General features: G+C 35.0%; 1 protein-coding gene across 1 annotated transcript in view; it reads right to left on the bottom strand.

Annotated features, from left to right (window-relative positions):
- The window catches only part of LOC129217491 (phospholipid-transporting ATPase ABCA3-like), a 161,855-nt gene that overhangs the window by 124,615 nt on the left and 19,822 nt on the right, over nucleotides 1-17,418 (bottom strand). The window contains exons 3-5 of the mRNA XM_054851803.1: nucleotides 14,459-14,671; nucleotides 13,713-13,810; nucleotides 10,877-11,032 (exon numbers count right to left, since the gene is read on the bottom strand). Coding sequence (XP_054707778.1) covers nucleotides 10,877-11,032; nucleotides 13,713-13,810; nucleotides 14,459-14,671 — 467 coding nt within the window. The remainder of the gene's footprint in view (nucleotides 1-10,876; nucleotides 11,033-13,712; nucleotides 13,811-14,458; nucleotides 14,672-17,418) is intronic.

Raw genomic sequence — 17,418 nt, 5'->3', positions numbered from 1 at the left:
GGAAGAGCAAGAGAGAAAAGACATAATTTTAAAGGGATTTTTTTTCTTTGAATTTTTTTTTTTTTTTTTTTTTTTCGCATGGCGCGGAGCCTGTATCATTTGCTACTTCTGCTCTATGGCTAATCCGGCCCTGGATTCAAGCGGCTCCAATTTTCGTACATTCATGAAATCACTGACTAAAAATAAGAAAGAAAATCATTACACGTGAAAATTTAAGTTTGTTTGTCAGCCGTTTAAAAAAAAAGGCGAATTGGTCTTATTAGAAACACGGGTTTCCAATAAGGCCAATTCTGAAAAAACACCTAGAAGTACTTTCAAACTGAAAAAAAAAAAAAAAGAAAAATTCTTTATTGTCACTAAAAATATGACACCACTTTTCATACCCTCGAAAACATTACTATTTCAATGGGAAGAAGAAATATCTATCGTCACATTCGGGGCACCCATGAGTTCTAATTTTCTTTTCGGTCACTCCTGGGTACACTTCGTGCACAAATGGGTAGCTTATGCAGCAGAGGATTATATCCGTCATCCGATTCTTCAATGTCTTAATAAGGACACCGGATCCCTAATCATGCCAATCATGACCTTATTGGGCTACAGTCTACCATTCTGGAGTTGTCAAATCACAGAAAAAAATAACGGTAGACAGTGATTTTTCTTTTTGAATTTGTGAACTACATAAATTAGCAAATCAAGAACTTATAACACTTTTTTTATACGAGTAAACCACAATGAACCATGAAGAAACTAAATTTACTGTAAAATAAGATCATGCAATTTTGACAAGACTTTTTTTAAAAATTGTTGCTACACTTTTGACTGTTGCCAAAAAAACTGCTTGTTGATAACGCTTTATCACCACTTCGGCTTTAAGATGATGATAAAATGACGACCTGGCGAATTTTTGCTATTCTAAATAGAAGTTAGGCCTTATTGGTCCTAAATTTAGGCTACATAGCCCCCCTTTGGTAAACATAGCCTAAATTTTTATTTTGGAGGCTTTTATTTCAAAAATGTCGTCGCACAAAACTGAGGCACAGTACGCTTCGTTTGAGGACACCAATTTTTTATTATTTTCTTTTTTCAGCCAATTGCTACATCTACTATGTGAGTTAGACGAAAAGGATAAACATTGGTTTCCAACAAAGTCGCCGTGTCTTAAAAGGTTAAAATCTGAGCATATCAGAACGCAAAAGTTAGTAAAATGACTTGAAGAGGAATGTCAATGGTAAGTAATGCTTCAAAATCAATGCAGTTTAAGATAAGAAAAAGTAAGCTTACAAAATTCTTGGTTACATTAAGTATGTGTAACAATCTACTATATGCTAACACTGCGAAAGAGTATATTATGTAAGAATTGATGTTAGATTCTATAACATAAAAATAAATAGAAATATTGTTTTCCTAAATGACAATGAACTTCGATGAGAAACACGTCAAAGCACTTGTAAATTAGATAATAATACATATTCATTATTGTTTATCAGAGTCAAGATACAAAGGGAATTTGTCTTGTATAAGAAAGGAACTGATAAATATGTTTTAAATCTTTGCTGATAAACTAACATTGAAGGCTAAACAAAATGATAAAAATAAATAGATAAAATTAATGTTAAAAAAAAAAAAAAAAAAAAAAAAAAACAGAAAATGTAATACGTAATATAAACAAAATTTAAAAAAGGATTACTTAAGGTGTCCGAAAGACAAGAGTTCCCAAATCTGGTCATTTCTGAATAAAAGAAATATTTAAAGCACTTACAATTTCCTAAAATAATTAAATAATTTAGAATGAGTTTTTCTTTCCTAAGAAAAAAAAAAGATACTGTACCTCAACTCCCTTTTTAGCATTTTTGTTTATCTACTTTTAATTACACTACATCATTTTACTTCTCAAGAAAGGAGTAACTCAAAAAAGAAATTTTTTGATCGTAAGCACCTTTTTTATATTTTAAACGTTTTTTAATGGCATTATGTTGGTAAGTCACTTACAGCAGTTTCAGTTTCTTTTATATAGATAAACTAGTAGCACTCGCACGGCTTTGCCCGTAGTATTTTAATTTTCTAATTAAAATACCTTTTGGTTCGCCTGTATATTTACAAATAATGTATGATGAATTTCTCGCCAATTGGCTTGCCCATGTTACTGTTCCACGTTATGATAACTTGGTAATTTATTCGTCCATCTTATGATAATTTTGCTCGGGAAAATGTTCTTAAAATTGGAATAGAAGAAGAACAAAATCGAATTTTCGAAAAATCGCTTCGAGGTGCACACCCCTATGCTACAAACTAATTCTGTGCCAAATTTCTTGAAAATCGGTCGAACGGTCTAGGCGCTATGCGAGGCACAGAGATCGTGACAGAGAGAGATCCAGACAGAGATACTTTCAGCTTTATTATTAGTAAAGATAAAGATAATACATAAATCATCGGAAGATCCCATACTTAGGTTTGTTAGATTCCCTGGAGAGCAGAAAAAAAAACATAATGGATCAAGATCCCACTGGGCTTGACCTACCCTCATTGAGTTTCGAAAAATTGTTACCATAGATGAAGAGTAAAAGTTGTAAATAAAACGCAAAAGTAAGAATTTCTACCTCTTTCACGTGACCTAATCAGGATTGCCAGGGGTTGAAAGGTGCCTAAAAATGAGTAATTTACTCATCTAGTTTTCGAAAGTTGTTATCATAAATAAAGAGTAAAAGATGGAAATAAAACGCCTAAGTAAGGTTGCCTACCTTTATCGGGTCCCTAATCAGGGTTGTCAGGAGCTAAAAGGTTCCAAAGGAGGGAGATAATTTACCCCTCACCGAGTTTACGGAAATTGTTGTCATAAATGAAGAGTAAATAAATTATGTCGCAATTCGAAGTTTCAATTATTGAAACTTCGAATAGCGTCAACCCTATGATTGGACCATTTTTGCTAGTGCAACCCTATACCATCGAATTTGTAATATTTTTACCTAAATTTTTTTATACAACTTATGTGGAAAATCGATTAGGGTAAATTACTCATTCTTTGGGCACCTTTCAACCCCTGGCATCCCTGATTAGGTCACATGAAAGAGGTAGAAATTCTTACTTTCACGTTTTATTTACAACTTTTACTCTTCATCTATGGTAACAATTTTTGGAAACTTAATGAGGGTAGGTGAAGCTTAGTGGGATGTAAGAATAGTGGATGTTGGAGTTACCTACAGTTCACCTCACTGCTTACGTTAAAAAAAAAAAATTTATAATCAAAATAAAGGAAAGACGAAAAGAAAAAATTATCTCACCAGTTAGGGGGCTGTCCGCCAGAGTCAGATGAAAATATAAAGTATCCGCGCACGCAACTCAAAAGTATCTGCAAGCTAATAATTGTCTATCAAGTAAATAAAAAACGGGGGGGGGGGGGAGATTGGATTCCAAAAAAAAAAAAACATTTTTAATCACAAGAAGTAAATACATTTTGTGAAAGTTCGTTGGCTAAAACAACGTTATAAAGCACAAAATTGCGAATAACTGCAGGTATATGCTTTGAGGTTACAAGGAACTAATTTTCATGCCAATTATGTGAGCCTATGGATGCAAAGACCTAAGTTAAATTTCAAAACTTTAAAACTAAGTTTCTTTTAGCGGATATCTTTACATTCGTAAGCTCGCATATTTCTGGGAATTATATCTCCACTGTGCAGATTATACAATGGTGGGACCTTTCTCTTCTTAAGCTGTCAAGTCAAGAAATCAATAGGATACCCAAATTTCTGAGAACAAAGGAAAAACTAGCGATTCGCTGCTTCTTGGAAATGCTCTTCTGAGGGAGGGGACAAAAACAAGTGCAATAAATCTAGTAGCAAGAATGTTATTTATGAAGATGAGAGATACCACTAGGAACAAGTCCCCCATCTTCCTTTGGTCCCTTAATAGCCCAATGCACACAAGGATTCCAAAGCTATACTATATTTTCGTGCCTAAGCGCCGCAGCGCTAACGAGAGAAACAAATTTATAAATTGCCGATGTGGCGGATACAGCAGATGCGGCGCATACGATGTTTATTTTTAAAACATTTTACAGAAAATAAACTATTTTGAAAAGAAGGAAAATAAAATGTTAGGAATTTTCTTCGAAATGATCGGAATTGTGTTCAAAATTTGTTTTGAATAAAAAATAACAAAGTTTCCCCCCTTTTGAATTTCTGGTAACATTATTAAACACGCTTTTTTTTTCCAAGCTATTAACTATGCAAAAAAATGGATGAATTCACAATCTGCGTGTCCCGCCTTTTTCGCACAGTTCAACTTCTACGTCTATTTAAGTCTTTAAATAACAGGAAGATAACATGAAATTATGCCAGAATGCGTTTTATTGCTTGGGTTTTTAGTTAACAGGATTGAGCTAAAATCGGAAAAAAATGTCCACATTTTCGAGTATATATCAGGAAAATTTGCGGAATTTTTATTTCGCGGTAAAGACCGAATCTCTTGCTTTAAGCATCGTTGTTTGGACTAAAGTGCTGAAATTTAAGCGAGTTTATACCCTAATTATTTCAAAGTAAGTTCATAACTTTTTTAAACATCCATAAAGGCGATCTTTCAAAGTTTTTTTCATGCGCAATGTCAAAATTTTCGGCAGCGATCCGAAATTCGGCAAAGTCCGTGGTTGTCGGATTTAGGGTATTTAACTATCAGTAAGTTGTTAAGAAATTCTTTTTTTGAAATATTTTATCTGTTTAAATTGCGTTCCAGATATCGTTTCAAAAAAAAAAAAAAAAAAACAATAAAATAAAAAAACTAACATAAACAACTTTTCTTTCACATTGTTTGTTAAATTTAAAGCGCGGTGCTCACGCCGGGTGCGGTGCAAACTTAAAAGAATACGGCAATTGTTAACTTGCTGGCCCCATATGATTAGCTTTAAAGCCATAGGTGCTTTTGAGATTTGATATGAGCGCCAAAAAAAGAGAGAAAAAAAGAAATACTAAGCCTCATGAAAAGAATTGTTCAGTTATCACTACTCGATGAGTAGGAGAAAATAAGGGAGGATTGTCATTTTAGTAATTTTTTAACAGAAAGAAAAAAAGGCAGATGGGAAACTAGAACATTACTTGCAATTACGGCGAGATGCGCATGTCCGCAATGAATGTATCCGCACAGCACCAAATATTTTCTTGCAGCAGCGAATGTATCTGCGTCCGTCTATGTTATCTAGTTATGATTACTACGTTTTACATAAGAAATAATAATTTTAAACAAAATAGAAGTAAAGAAGGAGAACCTGAATGATTGTCGCGAAATGAGCGTGCCCGCAGCGAATGTATCCACCTTACGCGCTTACGAATATACTATCCATTTATTCGCAACTCCAACAAGCTATAGGGGGCGCTGCAGCCACTGTCTAATGACGGATGAAAAAGGTAAAACAAACAAATGTCGTAACTTATAACTTGCTTTGACGCTTAGTGAATGACAGTAATTTTTCATCGTATTTGTGGGAAGCTTTCTTTTCTATTCTTCTGAAATTACATTGCACCATAGACTGTCTGAAGCCTGTAATTTACCGAGTTATCGAGAATTTACTGTATTTAACTCGCATCTTTACTCACGTGTATTGGCAACGATATGGTTGATAGCAAGAGTAGAGTGCAACAATTAATTCGGTTCTTTATTATCATAACGTGGAAACGCGGTAGAAAGATGCACCAAAGTGCATCATTTGTGACGTCATAAAGACCACGCCTTGTTTGAAAAATCAGCCATTTAAAAAAAATAATTAAAAATAACTGTTGGAAAAATAAAAGTATTTTCTGGGTCCATGTTTTTTTTTTTTTTTTTTTTTTTTTTTTTGTGCTTATTCTATCAATTTCAGTGACTAAAAGTAGTACTTTTGACTGAAGGAAAAAACCCCATTCGCAACTCCAACAAACTATAGGGGGCACTGCAGCCACTGTCTAATGGCAGATGAAAAAGGTAAAACAAACGCTTGCTGTAGCGTAGAAAACGCTAATGAGCCTAGTAATTTTTGTTTGTATGCATGATTTTTTTGCTTTATTCTTTTTAAATTAATTTTTAAAGTCTTGTGGATATTGTGGTCCATGTAGAAAGAAATGAGAATTCAAGAAGCATTACTAAACGTCAGAAATTAATGCAAATTACGTAGTTCGTAGTTCTAAGCAGCCATTTCCACGATGTTGAAATCGATATTTATCAATTCTTGGTGGAACTACATTTTCATTGTGGCTATAAGATTGACAAGAATAACATTAAATGCTAGATAATTTAATTATATGACATTACGAATTATTACCAAAAGAGGAAGATGATACTTCTATGGCTAGCGTTTATTTTTTTGCATTTGTAGCTGAATTATTTTTCTCAAATTGCCGAATCGGTAAATTAAAACTTTTCCTGTTTCGTAAGTTTCTAATTACTGAATTATGATTTAATTCTGTCATGCTATGCAAATCATCAACAAAGTTCTCACGGATATATGATGGTACTTTTCTTTTTTATTGATCTTCCATTATTTCTTTAAACTTATCGAATTCTGTAATCTTTCTACCATTTTAATTCACTAATGATAATGATTTAACTGACATGCGAAATCTCGCCAAGTGTTTTTTGCTCGCACAATACTAAAACTATAACCCTAAACAAATTTTTAGCGAACTCTTCAGCTCATTATGTATGGAATAATGTAAAGATGGCGATGAAAATTCTCAGCTTTTGTTTTTGACATTCTGACGCTTTTTCCTCAGTTAAACATTTTTCATTTCGTTCTACGATAATATTTTGCATACTGTCCATTCTAACTAAATGCTGCTTGCTGCAGTAAAATAAGGTTAGTTAAATTAATTATTTTAAAACTAGGCGGAGATGTAAGTCCTAATTCTTCTACTAATGTTATTAAATCCTTCTTTCGAGCTTAAGATTTAAAAAAATCCATATTGTTACAAATTCATACAAAACAATAAAAATAAATTTACCTTGTATAACGTTATCGTCGATCAAAAAAAAAAAAAAAAAAAAAAGAAAAAGAAAAAGAAAAAAAATGCATCGAACAGATTAGCATATTCGTTGATAATGCGAAATTTGTTAATCCAGAGTAGTTTTCTTGTGTTTACGCTTTCGCCATTTACGAAAATCAACTCGCTTTTTAAAGGGAAATAATGCAAACTAATATTATTTTGAGACGCACGAGAACGGGACGAAACAATTTCTGTTGCTGAAAGCAATCTAAGATACATCGAATGCGTTAATAACTACTCATAACAAACTGCCTATGTTCACCAACAGACACACGTGGAACGCAATGTTTTACCTTTTTCTTTAATTTTGTAAATCACCGCAAGGTAGCGTATTCGAGCGCTGGAGTTGCGAATTAGCAAAATACCCCTGCAAAAGAACCAAAGAGCAAAATTGAAAATAATTGCAAAAGCCTTGCTTAAATTATTCAAACATTTTATTTGTTAACTAATAGCAGATGGCAACAAACAAAAATTTTTAATCTTTGTGTGATTTTCGGTGTTTTGCCAAAGCGTTGCGTCATTTTAACGCTTGGTAGCAAAAAAAATTCTATACAGAGTGACACTAATTACCTATCAGTATGATATATACATTACGACGTATTCTCATAACTGCCAAATACACATAAAAAATTTCATGAAAAATGGTTGAGCCGTTTCGGAGAGGTTCAAACACAAACGTCGTGACGTGACAGTTTTATGTATTAGATTTTTTGCCTTTTTTTTCTGTATTTCTTTTATTTGGTATCTAAAATACCTATGTTCCCAAAATTTACAAACTCCCCTTACTCTTCCATTTTTTAATCGCAAATCTCCCAATTATCAAAATATTTCGCTTAAATTAGTTTCAAACATTTTATTTGTTACAAATAGAAAATGGCAATTATATATTATTTCTGTAGCCTGATTTTCCTCAATTCTTGATCGATTTCTTTGAGTTACACCTTATTTTAAAGCTTATCGTACAGGCTACTGACGAAAAATAGACCCACGGTCTAAAAATTGTTTTTTCGGGCAAAAAAACCTGTTTTAAAGAACCAGAATGAGGTTTTCGGTTAAATTTATAACTTTAACTTGCACTGTTACCGACAGAGCTGAATAGCTTGATCGGCAGAGCGTTCGACTGGTAACCAGGAGAATGCATGTTCGGGCCCACATCCGGACAATCTGCATCAAAAAGTTAGAAAAATATCGCGCATTACATGAACAATGAGTAACAAATATGAGGGAATACATGAGGTAGAAACACTCTTAGCTGTTATGAAAACTTGATGCAACACGGAGCTAAATTGATACTCAATTGTAAGGTTTTTCTTTTTTAAGCTTTGGCTCCCGGAAGAAAATTAAAGCATAATGTAAGCGAAAATATAAGTATCAGGTTTAAGATTTCAGACTACATTGGAATTGTTTTTTGTTCAGTAAAACATAATAAATCCTATGTTGAAATATAGATTCTTCTAATGAGTTTTTGACTCTTTGTACAAATAAAAAAAATACTACCTCAATTTAAAGGGTAGATATATATTTTTCCTCTTTTTGCAAAAAAAAAAAAAAAAAAAAAAAAAAAAAAAAAAACAAATAGCGTATCACATTTTTACTGCATTTGAAAAGTTACGCTTAAAAAAGAACTTAGTTCAAATTATTTTGTATTTTAACCGTGCTGTTAAATGATGAACACGTGCTGCCATCTAAGTCATAACGGTTCAAACAGCCTGCGATAACAAATTGTAAAAAAAAATTCTTAAAAATAAAAACACTTCTCGGCAAGAAAAAAAAATTTAAGATTACCTGTGGGTTTTTTTTTTTTTTTTTTTTTTTCGGTAGAGCGTTCGGCTATAAACTGTCTGAACTTCGGGCCAGTTCGGGCTGTCCGACATAATAGCAAATTTACAGTATTATTACGCAGTACATGTACTCATAACATACAACAGATAACACACGTAATAAAATAAATGAATGCAGTGGGAATGCTATTTGGTGTTTCGACTCCTTTATGAAGGCTACAGTTATCATTCAGATAAGTTGACTGCTAATCGAAGGGTGTTCTTCCCTTTTTTTTAAGCTTTGACTCCGCCCAGACCACTGAGCATAATGGAAGCATAAAAAAAGTATTAGATGTACCTCAAGGGAATCCTTTTTGTGCAGAAAAACATTTTCATTATATGCTGAAATGTAGATTTTTTCTAATAGCAGTGTTCGAACTTTTGTACAAATGAAAAAATACTACACCAATTAAAACTACGAGTTTCAACCAGTAAATCTTTTACATTCGAATACGATATAAAACATTAAAATTATTATCAACTTCATTAGTAAGAAATCATTTTCTACTCCTCTGCTTTCGGCTGGAAAAAAAAAAAACATTTTGTCTACGTTCGAAAAATTACACTTAAAAAACGGACTCAGTTCAAATGGTTTTGGTTTTGAATTTTAAGTGTTCGATTAAAAGAAAAACAAGTGTGGGCTTTTAAGCCGTACAGGTTAAAGAAGCTTGCTATGGAAAATTGTTGAATATTCAAAAATAAAAATACTTATTTTTTCAACCGAATTTATTACTTCTCTAGAATGTTTGTTTCAATCGCTACGTGAGATCTTCCTCATTCTGTAATCAAATTCCATGTTTTACGAATAATTTTAAATCGTATCATGCTGGCTATTGACAAAACATAGACGCATGGTCTTATTATATTTTTTTCGACGAAAAACTTTTTTACTGTGTTTTATTACGCATTCCTTCAATGTATAGCATTCGAAAAGGAAGGCACAGTTGCTAGGTTTGTTGGAGCGTCGTACTGTTAATCAGAATGGCGCCAGTTCGAATCCGTGCCACTAAATATCTCTCTAATGTTTCTTTTTTTTCCGTCAGATGCTCACATGGGCAGGACTGTATTTGCCACAACCTGTTTTTTCACATGCAAAATTACTGATTTTTCACGTGTCACTCAGCCACACTTTTAATGATATTTATATTTGCATTGAAAATACGTACAACCAAAAGGGGAGCGATGATCAAATTATCACAACGTTGTATTTAACGAGGTTTTGTTACTGTTGTCTTCAAATTACATGCCTTCTCTTGTGCGCTTACTTTTTTTCGGTTTTTCTTCATAATATTCTTTCTTTGAAATTTTTAAAGAGCGAAATGTGTTATGAAACGATTCGAAGTACAGTGCGGAGTTCCGCACGGGTCGACTAGTAAATAAAATTTTAAATCATTCAGAGTTCCCGAAGCGCCATCTAGTAGGGCCATGTTCCGATATTTTGCCGGAGCGTCGCGAAAAAAATTCTAAAAAGGGACTTCCTAATTACCTAGAGATATGAAATATATTTACTTTATGTCCTATTCTCATACCTACCAAATACACATAAAAATTTCATGAAAATCGGTCGAACCGTTATGGAGGAGTTAAATCACTAACACCGTAACAGGAGATTTTTATATTTTAGATGAAATATACTTTATGTGTCCTATTCTCATACCTACCAAATACACATAAAAAATGTCATAAAAATCGCTCAAGCCGTTACGGAGACGTTCAATAACTAACACCGTAACAGGAGATTTTTATATATTAGATGTTTCTGAAAAAGCACGTAACACATGAGACAAAGTGGAGGGGCGGGGGAGTCAATAAGTTGAGGAAAAGTGTGACATCATTTATGGATAGCCCCTTAAGGGTTAGATACAAAAAAAGACAGGAAGAAAGAAAAGAAAACAACTTGCACTAGCATAATTTGCTTCTTAATTATTTTTTACCTATTTTCATAAATCGTGGGGATACTTTTCGAATACCAGTATAACTACACTCAATCATCTTCTCCACTCTAAATCAGAATAACATGATGATGATAAAGATCTCTATACATACCTTTGTGCGATTGCTCTTTTCTTCCGTAACTCTCCGAACGGCGTTGACTATGAAGATCAGAAACCCATACCCAATAACCCAAGAAATAATGCTGATGGCGTTAAAGTCATCGTTGTTCTTCTTATGGGCAGGATAAGGGAATCGGTTCATTCTCAACTGAAAAAGTAAAATTAATTGAAAATTCATTAGAACAGGGTGTGTCGTAAAGACGAACGACAGAAGTCCCCCCCCCCCCCATGGGGCTGCGTTACGGACGCTGCCTTCTGCAGACCTAGAGCGTTCCCCGGAAATAGAATCCTTTCTTTCTTTCACAAGATAGAAGTGAATTTTTTGTATTAAAGGGGAACATTTTAATTGTTCATCAATCCCTTTTTAATAACTTAGATTGTGTTTATTATTCATTTATCTACATTAAAATCAATCAACTGAATCGGTAGAGCGCTAAGCTTCGAACCAATCGGACCCCGGATCGAGTCCAAGCCAAGACTTTCAGGCATATTCACTACAAAATTGTATATTTTAATGAAGAATATAGATTCTAAACAACGAGAACATTAATCAACACTCGAAGTGCGTTGGTTAGAAATGCGTGTTTCAACGGATGTTCTGTTGATAACCAACTGTACTCAACGCAGCACACGCAACCACGGACAACGAGAGGGAAAGAAAGCAAGATGAGCTCATGTGCGACTTTCCGTCAAAAAAAAAGCAACTACGTCACTTCGGCCACACAAAAGTTTGGCGATCAGAATTTCAAAGATCTCGTATAAAAAGTTTCACTTCAAACACACCTGCTCAGAAAACTGGACGTTATGTCCTAGCTGTCCAAAAATGTGGACGTTGTATCCTTGGACCTTTTGTCCGTCGGACATTGTGCCCGTTGGACGTTATGTCCGCTGGACGTTATGTCCATCGGACGTTCTGTCAATCGCATGTTTTGTCCGTTGGATGTTTTGGTCATGGATGTTATGTCCGTGGACGTTTTGGATCTGGACGTTTTGTCGGGATCCCAAACACACTACTTAGTAGTGCGTTTGAAGATCAGAATTCCTAATCTCGCTTCACTCAGTGCACTTCATTGCAAGTGAATCAGAGTGCCTCAATTCACTTGGTTCACGGCTTTCCAAATGAACTTAGTTTACGGATTGTGTTACAAAGAGAGCTTAGACGCTAATTCACAGACAGTAAATTGAATTGGACTGAGAAAAGTGGGATTACGCATGAGATGCGTGTTTGTAGTAAGTGTGGCAGAATATCCAGACACTTTTCCAAGCAACCAGTCTACTGAAACGCGGAGGCAGATGTAGAATTTTTGCAAAAAGAAAAAAAAAAGGAGAGGAGGCCTGGTGCAGGAGCGTATTGTATCATCATTTTGCTGGTGTAACGTGTGAATAAAAATGCACACTGTAGCAAGAAAAAAAAAATCGACGCACCAAGAAGTTGTCAGAATGAAGCAAAATTTTACATACATGAGGACAATATTGATATAAGACAGTGATTACAAAATAAAAGTGAAATGATCATTTATAACAGGATAATTTATTCTCAAATGAATGGAAGTTGAAGAACTTTGTTGTGCCACTTTTAGTATGAATGCACGAAGCGATAATACCAAGGGTTGACCGCTTAAAAATATCGTACGATTCCTACGTCAATTCGTTCCACACTTACTACAAATGCGCCAAATATTTGATTAAACTCATAGGCCGTCTACCTTGCCGTTCATCCAATGCGAATCACTTGATCTGTGAAAAATCGGAGGATCGAGCAGGCAAGAGAAGGTGATAATGTGTTAGAGGAAGTCCCCTGACAGCTTTGCTATGTGTGACCAAGCAATTCCTGTTAAAGAATGACCGGGCAGCCCGTCAAGAGTGCCATCACATGTGATTGAAGCATGCCACAAACGTTCTTCTGGCAGTCCCGGTGTTGTTGTTCAATATTGGGGTGGCCAATGCTTCGTATACGATAGCACCCCATAACACCGTTCCAGATGTGGGTGCGGTGTGCCGCTGAAAAGCAAAGGCACTATTTTTGCGTTACAAAGAGGCCCTCACAAGAGTACACGATTGTCATCACTGTCCAAACTAAATCTAGATTTGTCACTAAAGACGATCTGGATCCATTCGGTTACAGTCCGATCCCGTCGAATGCGACAGTACTCCATCTAAATGGAGACGACAATCTAATCCTACCTTTGTTTTCAGCGGCGGCATACCGCACCTGCAGCTCGGGTGGTACTATCGGGTACCATAGCGTATGATATATGGTCACTCGTAATATTAATCAACTCCATGACAGAATCACAGAATAAAGGAAAGTTTGTGGCATGCTTCAGTCACATGTGTTGGCACTCATGTGTTCACTGACGTGTGGAATTGCTCCCAGGAGTCATTTTTTAACAGAACAATGCAAGTGTCCTCTATATCAACGAGGCTTGGCCCTAAACACGCGTTTGTTCTCAAAGTGCCATTTTTTTCAACAAAGTTAGTCACTAAACATTAGCTATCTTGGCAATTTCTTGCCAACTTGGCTACGATTTGGTGATATATTGTTTAATTTGACACCAACTAGTGTTAGCTCGGCGATATTCTGGACACACAAATTCACAGACAAACGGGCAGATTCTAGTTAAATTTAGACTGAATTTCATGTAGGAAATCTGGTAGCTTTCAAATTTATTCATCAACAATCTAAGTTCTGGCGAATGCAAGTCTACCCTTTTTGTACTTTTCCCCCATTGTTAGCAATAAAGATTTGCTTACAAATATTTCAGAACTTACTTCAAGACCTTTACCGTAATTACACTCAGTTTCTAAAATTTTATTTTATCACCTACCTCGTAAGAAATGCTTTTGCCCTTTTCTTTCATTTTTTCCTCGATGAACGTTTGTTCTACAGCTGCTTGCCAAGATAGGAACATAGTATCCCTATATGCTGCGAAAGAACAACAAAGTAAAATTATTTTGAAACATGTTTAAAATTTCACTAAAAAGTACAAAATTTAATTTAATGGCGGAAAACTCTGCGTGTTATGAGCCGAAAACCTTCAAAAAAAAAATTTGTATTTTTGAAAGAAATGCTTATATTCCCGTGGGTATAAAAAACACTTTCACGAAAAATAAATTCTACGTAGTTTGTGAACTTATTTCTGAAACTTGCAGATTATTTCCAGCTATTTACAATAAAGGATGATCAAACACTTTTTTTTCTTCTAAATTTGTTACTGGTCCCCTAAATGAAAAGTAGACTTAATTTTTTTATTGGAGATTGACAAATGACGTATGACTTTTATGGAAAAAATTGCAGAGCAACTAGTCGCTTATTTCTGAAGAAATCTGTAAAAATGTGAATTTTTTAAAGGGGTCAAATACTTTTGGTTATATACTGCATGATGTCCAAAAGTTTCAGTTAATGAAACGTCGATAGTGATTTTATTAAAGGATGGTTTTTTACATCCTTCGATATTGCAATGTTTCTGTTCTTACAGATTCGATTTAAAAAAGCAGCTGATTTTATGGTCTAGTGATTCTATTAATGGCGGGCACTGCACTCAAAATGAGAAATTTTTGCGCTGTTACTTACGGTTATTTCTCTGTGGACCATTTATACGATACTTGAGACCGGTGAAAAAAGATTGACTTCCTCCATATCGTATTTTGTAGTCGAGTGAGTCTGGAAGTTTCTTTCCGTCCATGTTATTAAACACTAGTCCGACGATAGTATCATACGGATGAGACTGCTGAAGAAAAAATGCTTTGTCTTCCAATTCTTCTTCTGTCTTGAAACCTTCTATCGCTGTTTAAAAAAAAAATCATGTTAAATAATTTATAATATAACAGTTATTTTTTAACAGACAGCGCAATTTGTTTTATAAGTAAGATTTCGTAATTCAAACCAATTAGTTATCAGGTAAGAGAACACGCATGCGTATACATGGGGCTGGTGTAAAGGGGAGACAAATACGTTCAAATACTTTGTGAATAAAACGTAAACAATTGATGTAATCATTTCAACTCAATAGTTACTTTTAGGAGTAATTGTTTGAAATAGTAACTTCATTTCATTGCATATGAAACTAATTAGTAACATTTATGCTTCACTAGGCGACTTATGTTCTGTCAGATTTGGTGCTTTTTAATGAACCAAAGCATTTGCAGAAAATTTTCGTACCCGAAACCTTACATTCTCTAACATAACCTCCCCTAATAGTCCAGTCAATGAGTGCTCAAAACAGGGGTGTAGCGTGCATGGAATATGCGATAATTTTTGACTTCAGAATATTGTTAGGTGTAGTTAATAAGTAAACATACTAAAAGTCCCCGACCCTAGAGGGGTGAGCTTAAGGTGGCGGGGGAAGGGGGAAAGAAAATTTTGGGTTTTTCGATAAAATGTCGGAAATGGTGGAAAAAATGCGTTTAAAATAAAAATTCAAGCTAAATAAACTTCCCACAAAACTGCTTTTACATATATATGTCAAATTTTTCAATAATTTTCCGGGTAGGGAAGACCGGGGCAAGATGACGAATTTCTTATTTTTTCCGTCCCCCCCCCCCCAGTTAACAACATCTGCTGCATACTATAAGGTCTCCTATCCGCTGTTCGTTCAGCAATAGTATAGAGACGTTGAAATCGCCATATTTGTGTTAGTTCTAAAGCTCTGATTTTTCACCGTTGCCACGATCTAACTTTTATGCATTCGTAAATAAGCTCTGCTACAGATACAGATAAGTTATATTATGTCTCTTTAGTATTTATGAGTAACTTAGTTTAAATACTACCTATTACCATGAATAAATGTCAATTTATCGCCTTCTTTTATGACAATGGAGAAGAATCCGTTCAAACAGGCAGTCCGGGGCAAGATGACGGGCCGAAACGCGGGGCAAAATGACGAGCTCGTCATTTCGCCCCGTGTTTCGGAAATTATTAAATTAACTATGTTGTCCATTTTATTAAATCCTGTAAACGTTTATTTGTCTGTGTGTTTGTTCACGCGACATTGCGCTTCTATCTCCTCTGAGATTAAAGGACGCATTGAATCAAAGGAGGTGTCGTTCCAAAGCCGGTGACCAGAGGCTATTCATAAACTAGTTGACCAAATGACTAGTTGACTGAACTAAACCAAGCAAAGAATCTCCTGCTCTGTTGATTATTGACAATCATAAATCTCTCATAACTTTGCAGGTTATCTTATATGGCAGTGAAAAAAACATTATCATACAGTTGGGTTGCCACCCCCACACTGTAAAAAAATTCCGAAACTTTACTGGTTTTATTTCCGTGGAACGTTTCGGGATTTCAGAGGTTTTGACCTATTTCCCCATAAAATCCAGCAGAATTGCTAAAAGATGCACAAAGGAGGATTTTTCACTCGTGTGAAAACTATTTTTTGCTACCAGTTTAAAGATTGACTGAGAGTGTTTATTAAGTGTATCGGCTTTAGCTTGAGTACGGCCCTGTCTGGATTGTCTAAGTTCCCAAAGGGAACAAATAAGTCACTGGACAGTTGCAGCTTTGCGAAGCAGGAATTGCAGGCAGGACTATACTTGCTTGCAATTTTTGCGTGCTTTGGCCATGGTTGTTCTAATGCTTCTGGCGCTTTCTTGGTAAATCAGGAAAGCGCTAGTCAATAACATTAAACCTACTTAATATTTCTAGAAGGATCCCGAGACATGATTGGCTTTAACAGGGGAGATTTTCCAATAATTCAGAAAGTTTCAAGGACAATTTCAGAAAGGTTACTGATTTTTATCAGAAAGCGTTCCTGGTTTTGCAAGATATGTTACAGGCTGAAATTGGGCACATCAGCTGCCTATTATTTTCCAGGAACGTTTCTGAATCGTATTTACAGTGCACACATCGCATCGTCTCTAGCTCCTGATACGTCATTTTCCTGTCCATTAAAAACCTATTATAGCCAAGCATGTGACTAATGGTCATTCATCTAGGACAAACTATCACAGACAAAAAAAATTGGTGGGCTTTTGAGCAGCCCTTACTTCAAGCCAGCTACAGTTGAAACTGACGGTAAAGGGTTTAAAGAATGAGGGATCAAGACTCATTATTCTATTGTTTTCAGCGAACTATGATGTTGATGGCGATTGAACTGAGAATAATAGCGCTAATCCTCAGATCTTGGGAGTGGAAATGCAAAACAAAAACCCTCCGGACTAGGCAGAAGTTATGGCAAATGCCGCTTGCGATGCACCAAAGAAGCCTGTTAGTGTTTCTGATTTCAGTGCATTGCCTAAAGCAACACAATGTGAGGAAAAAAAAAAAAAAACAGAAAACTGAGCTCAAACATTCTTACAAGCACACCCATCAAAGAAAAGTTAGAACAGGGAGCAATGGCGGAAGGACGAAAAAGATTATTAAAAAAAAAAAAAAAAAAAAAAAAAAAAAAAAAAAAAAACAGGGAAAATAAACAGGGAAGTAAAGCTAAAAAGGGAGTAAAAAAACTGAAATTAAGTTCCTTTAGGTCCAAGTTTATTAGGTTCAATTCATGCCAAGCAATTCAGTTGCATCAACTTCAGAAAATGGTG

The sequence above is a fragment of the Uloborus diversus genome, chromosome 1, assembly GCF_026930045.1.
Source record: "Uloborus diversus isolate 005 chromosome 1, Udiv.v.3.1, whole genome shotgun sequence".
NCBI classification, from domain to species: domain Eukaryota; kingdom Metazoa; phylum Arthropoda; class Arachnida; order Araneae; family Uloboridae; genus Uloborus; species Uloborus diversus.
This window is presented reverse-complemented; position numbering and strand designations above follow the sequence as displayed.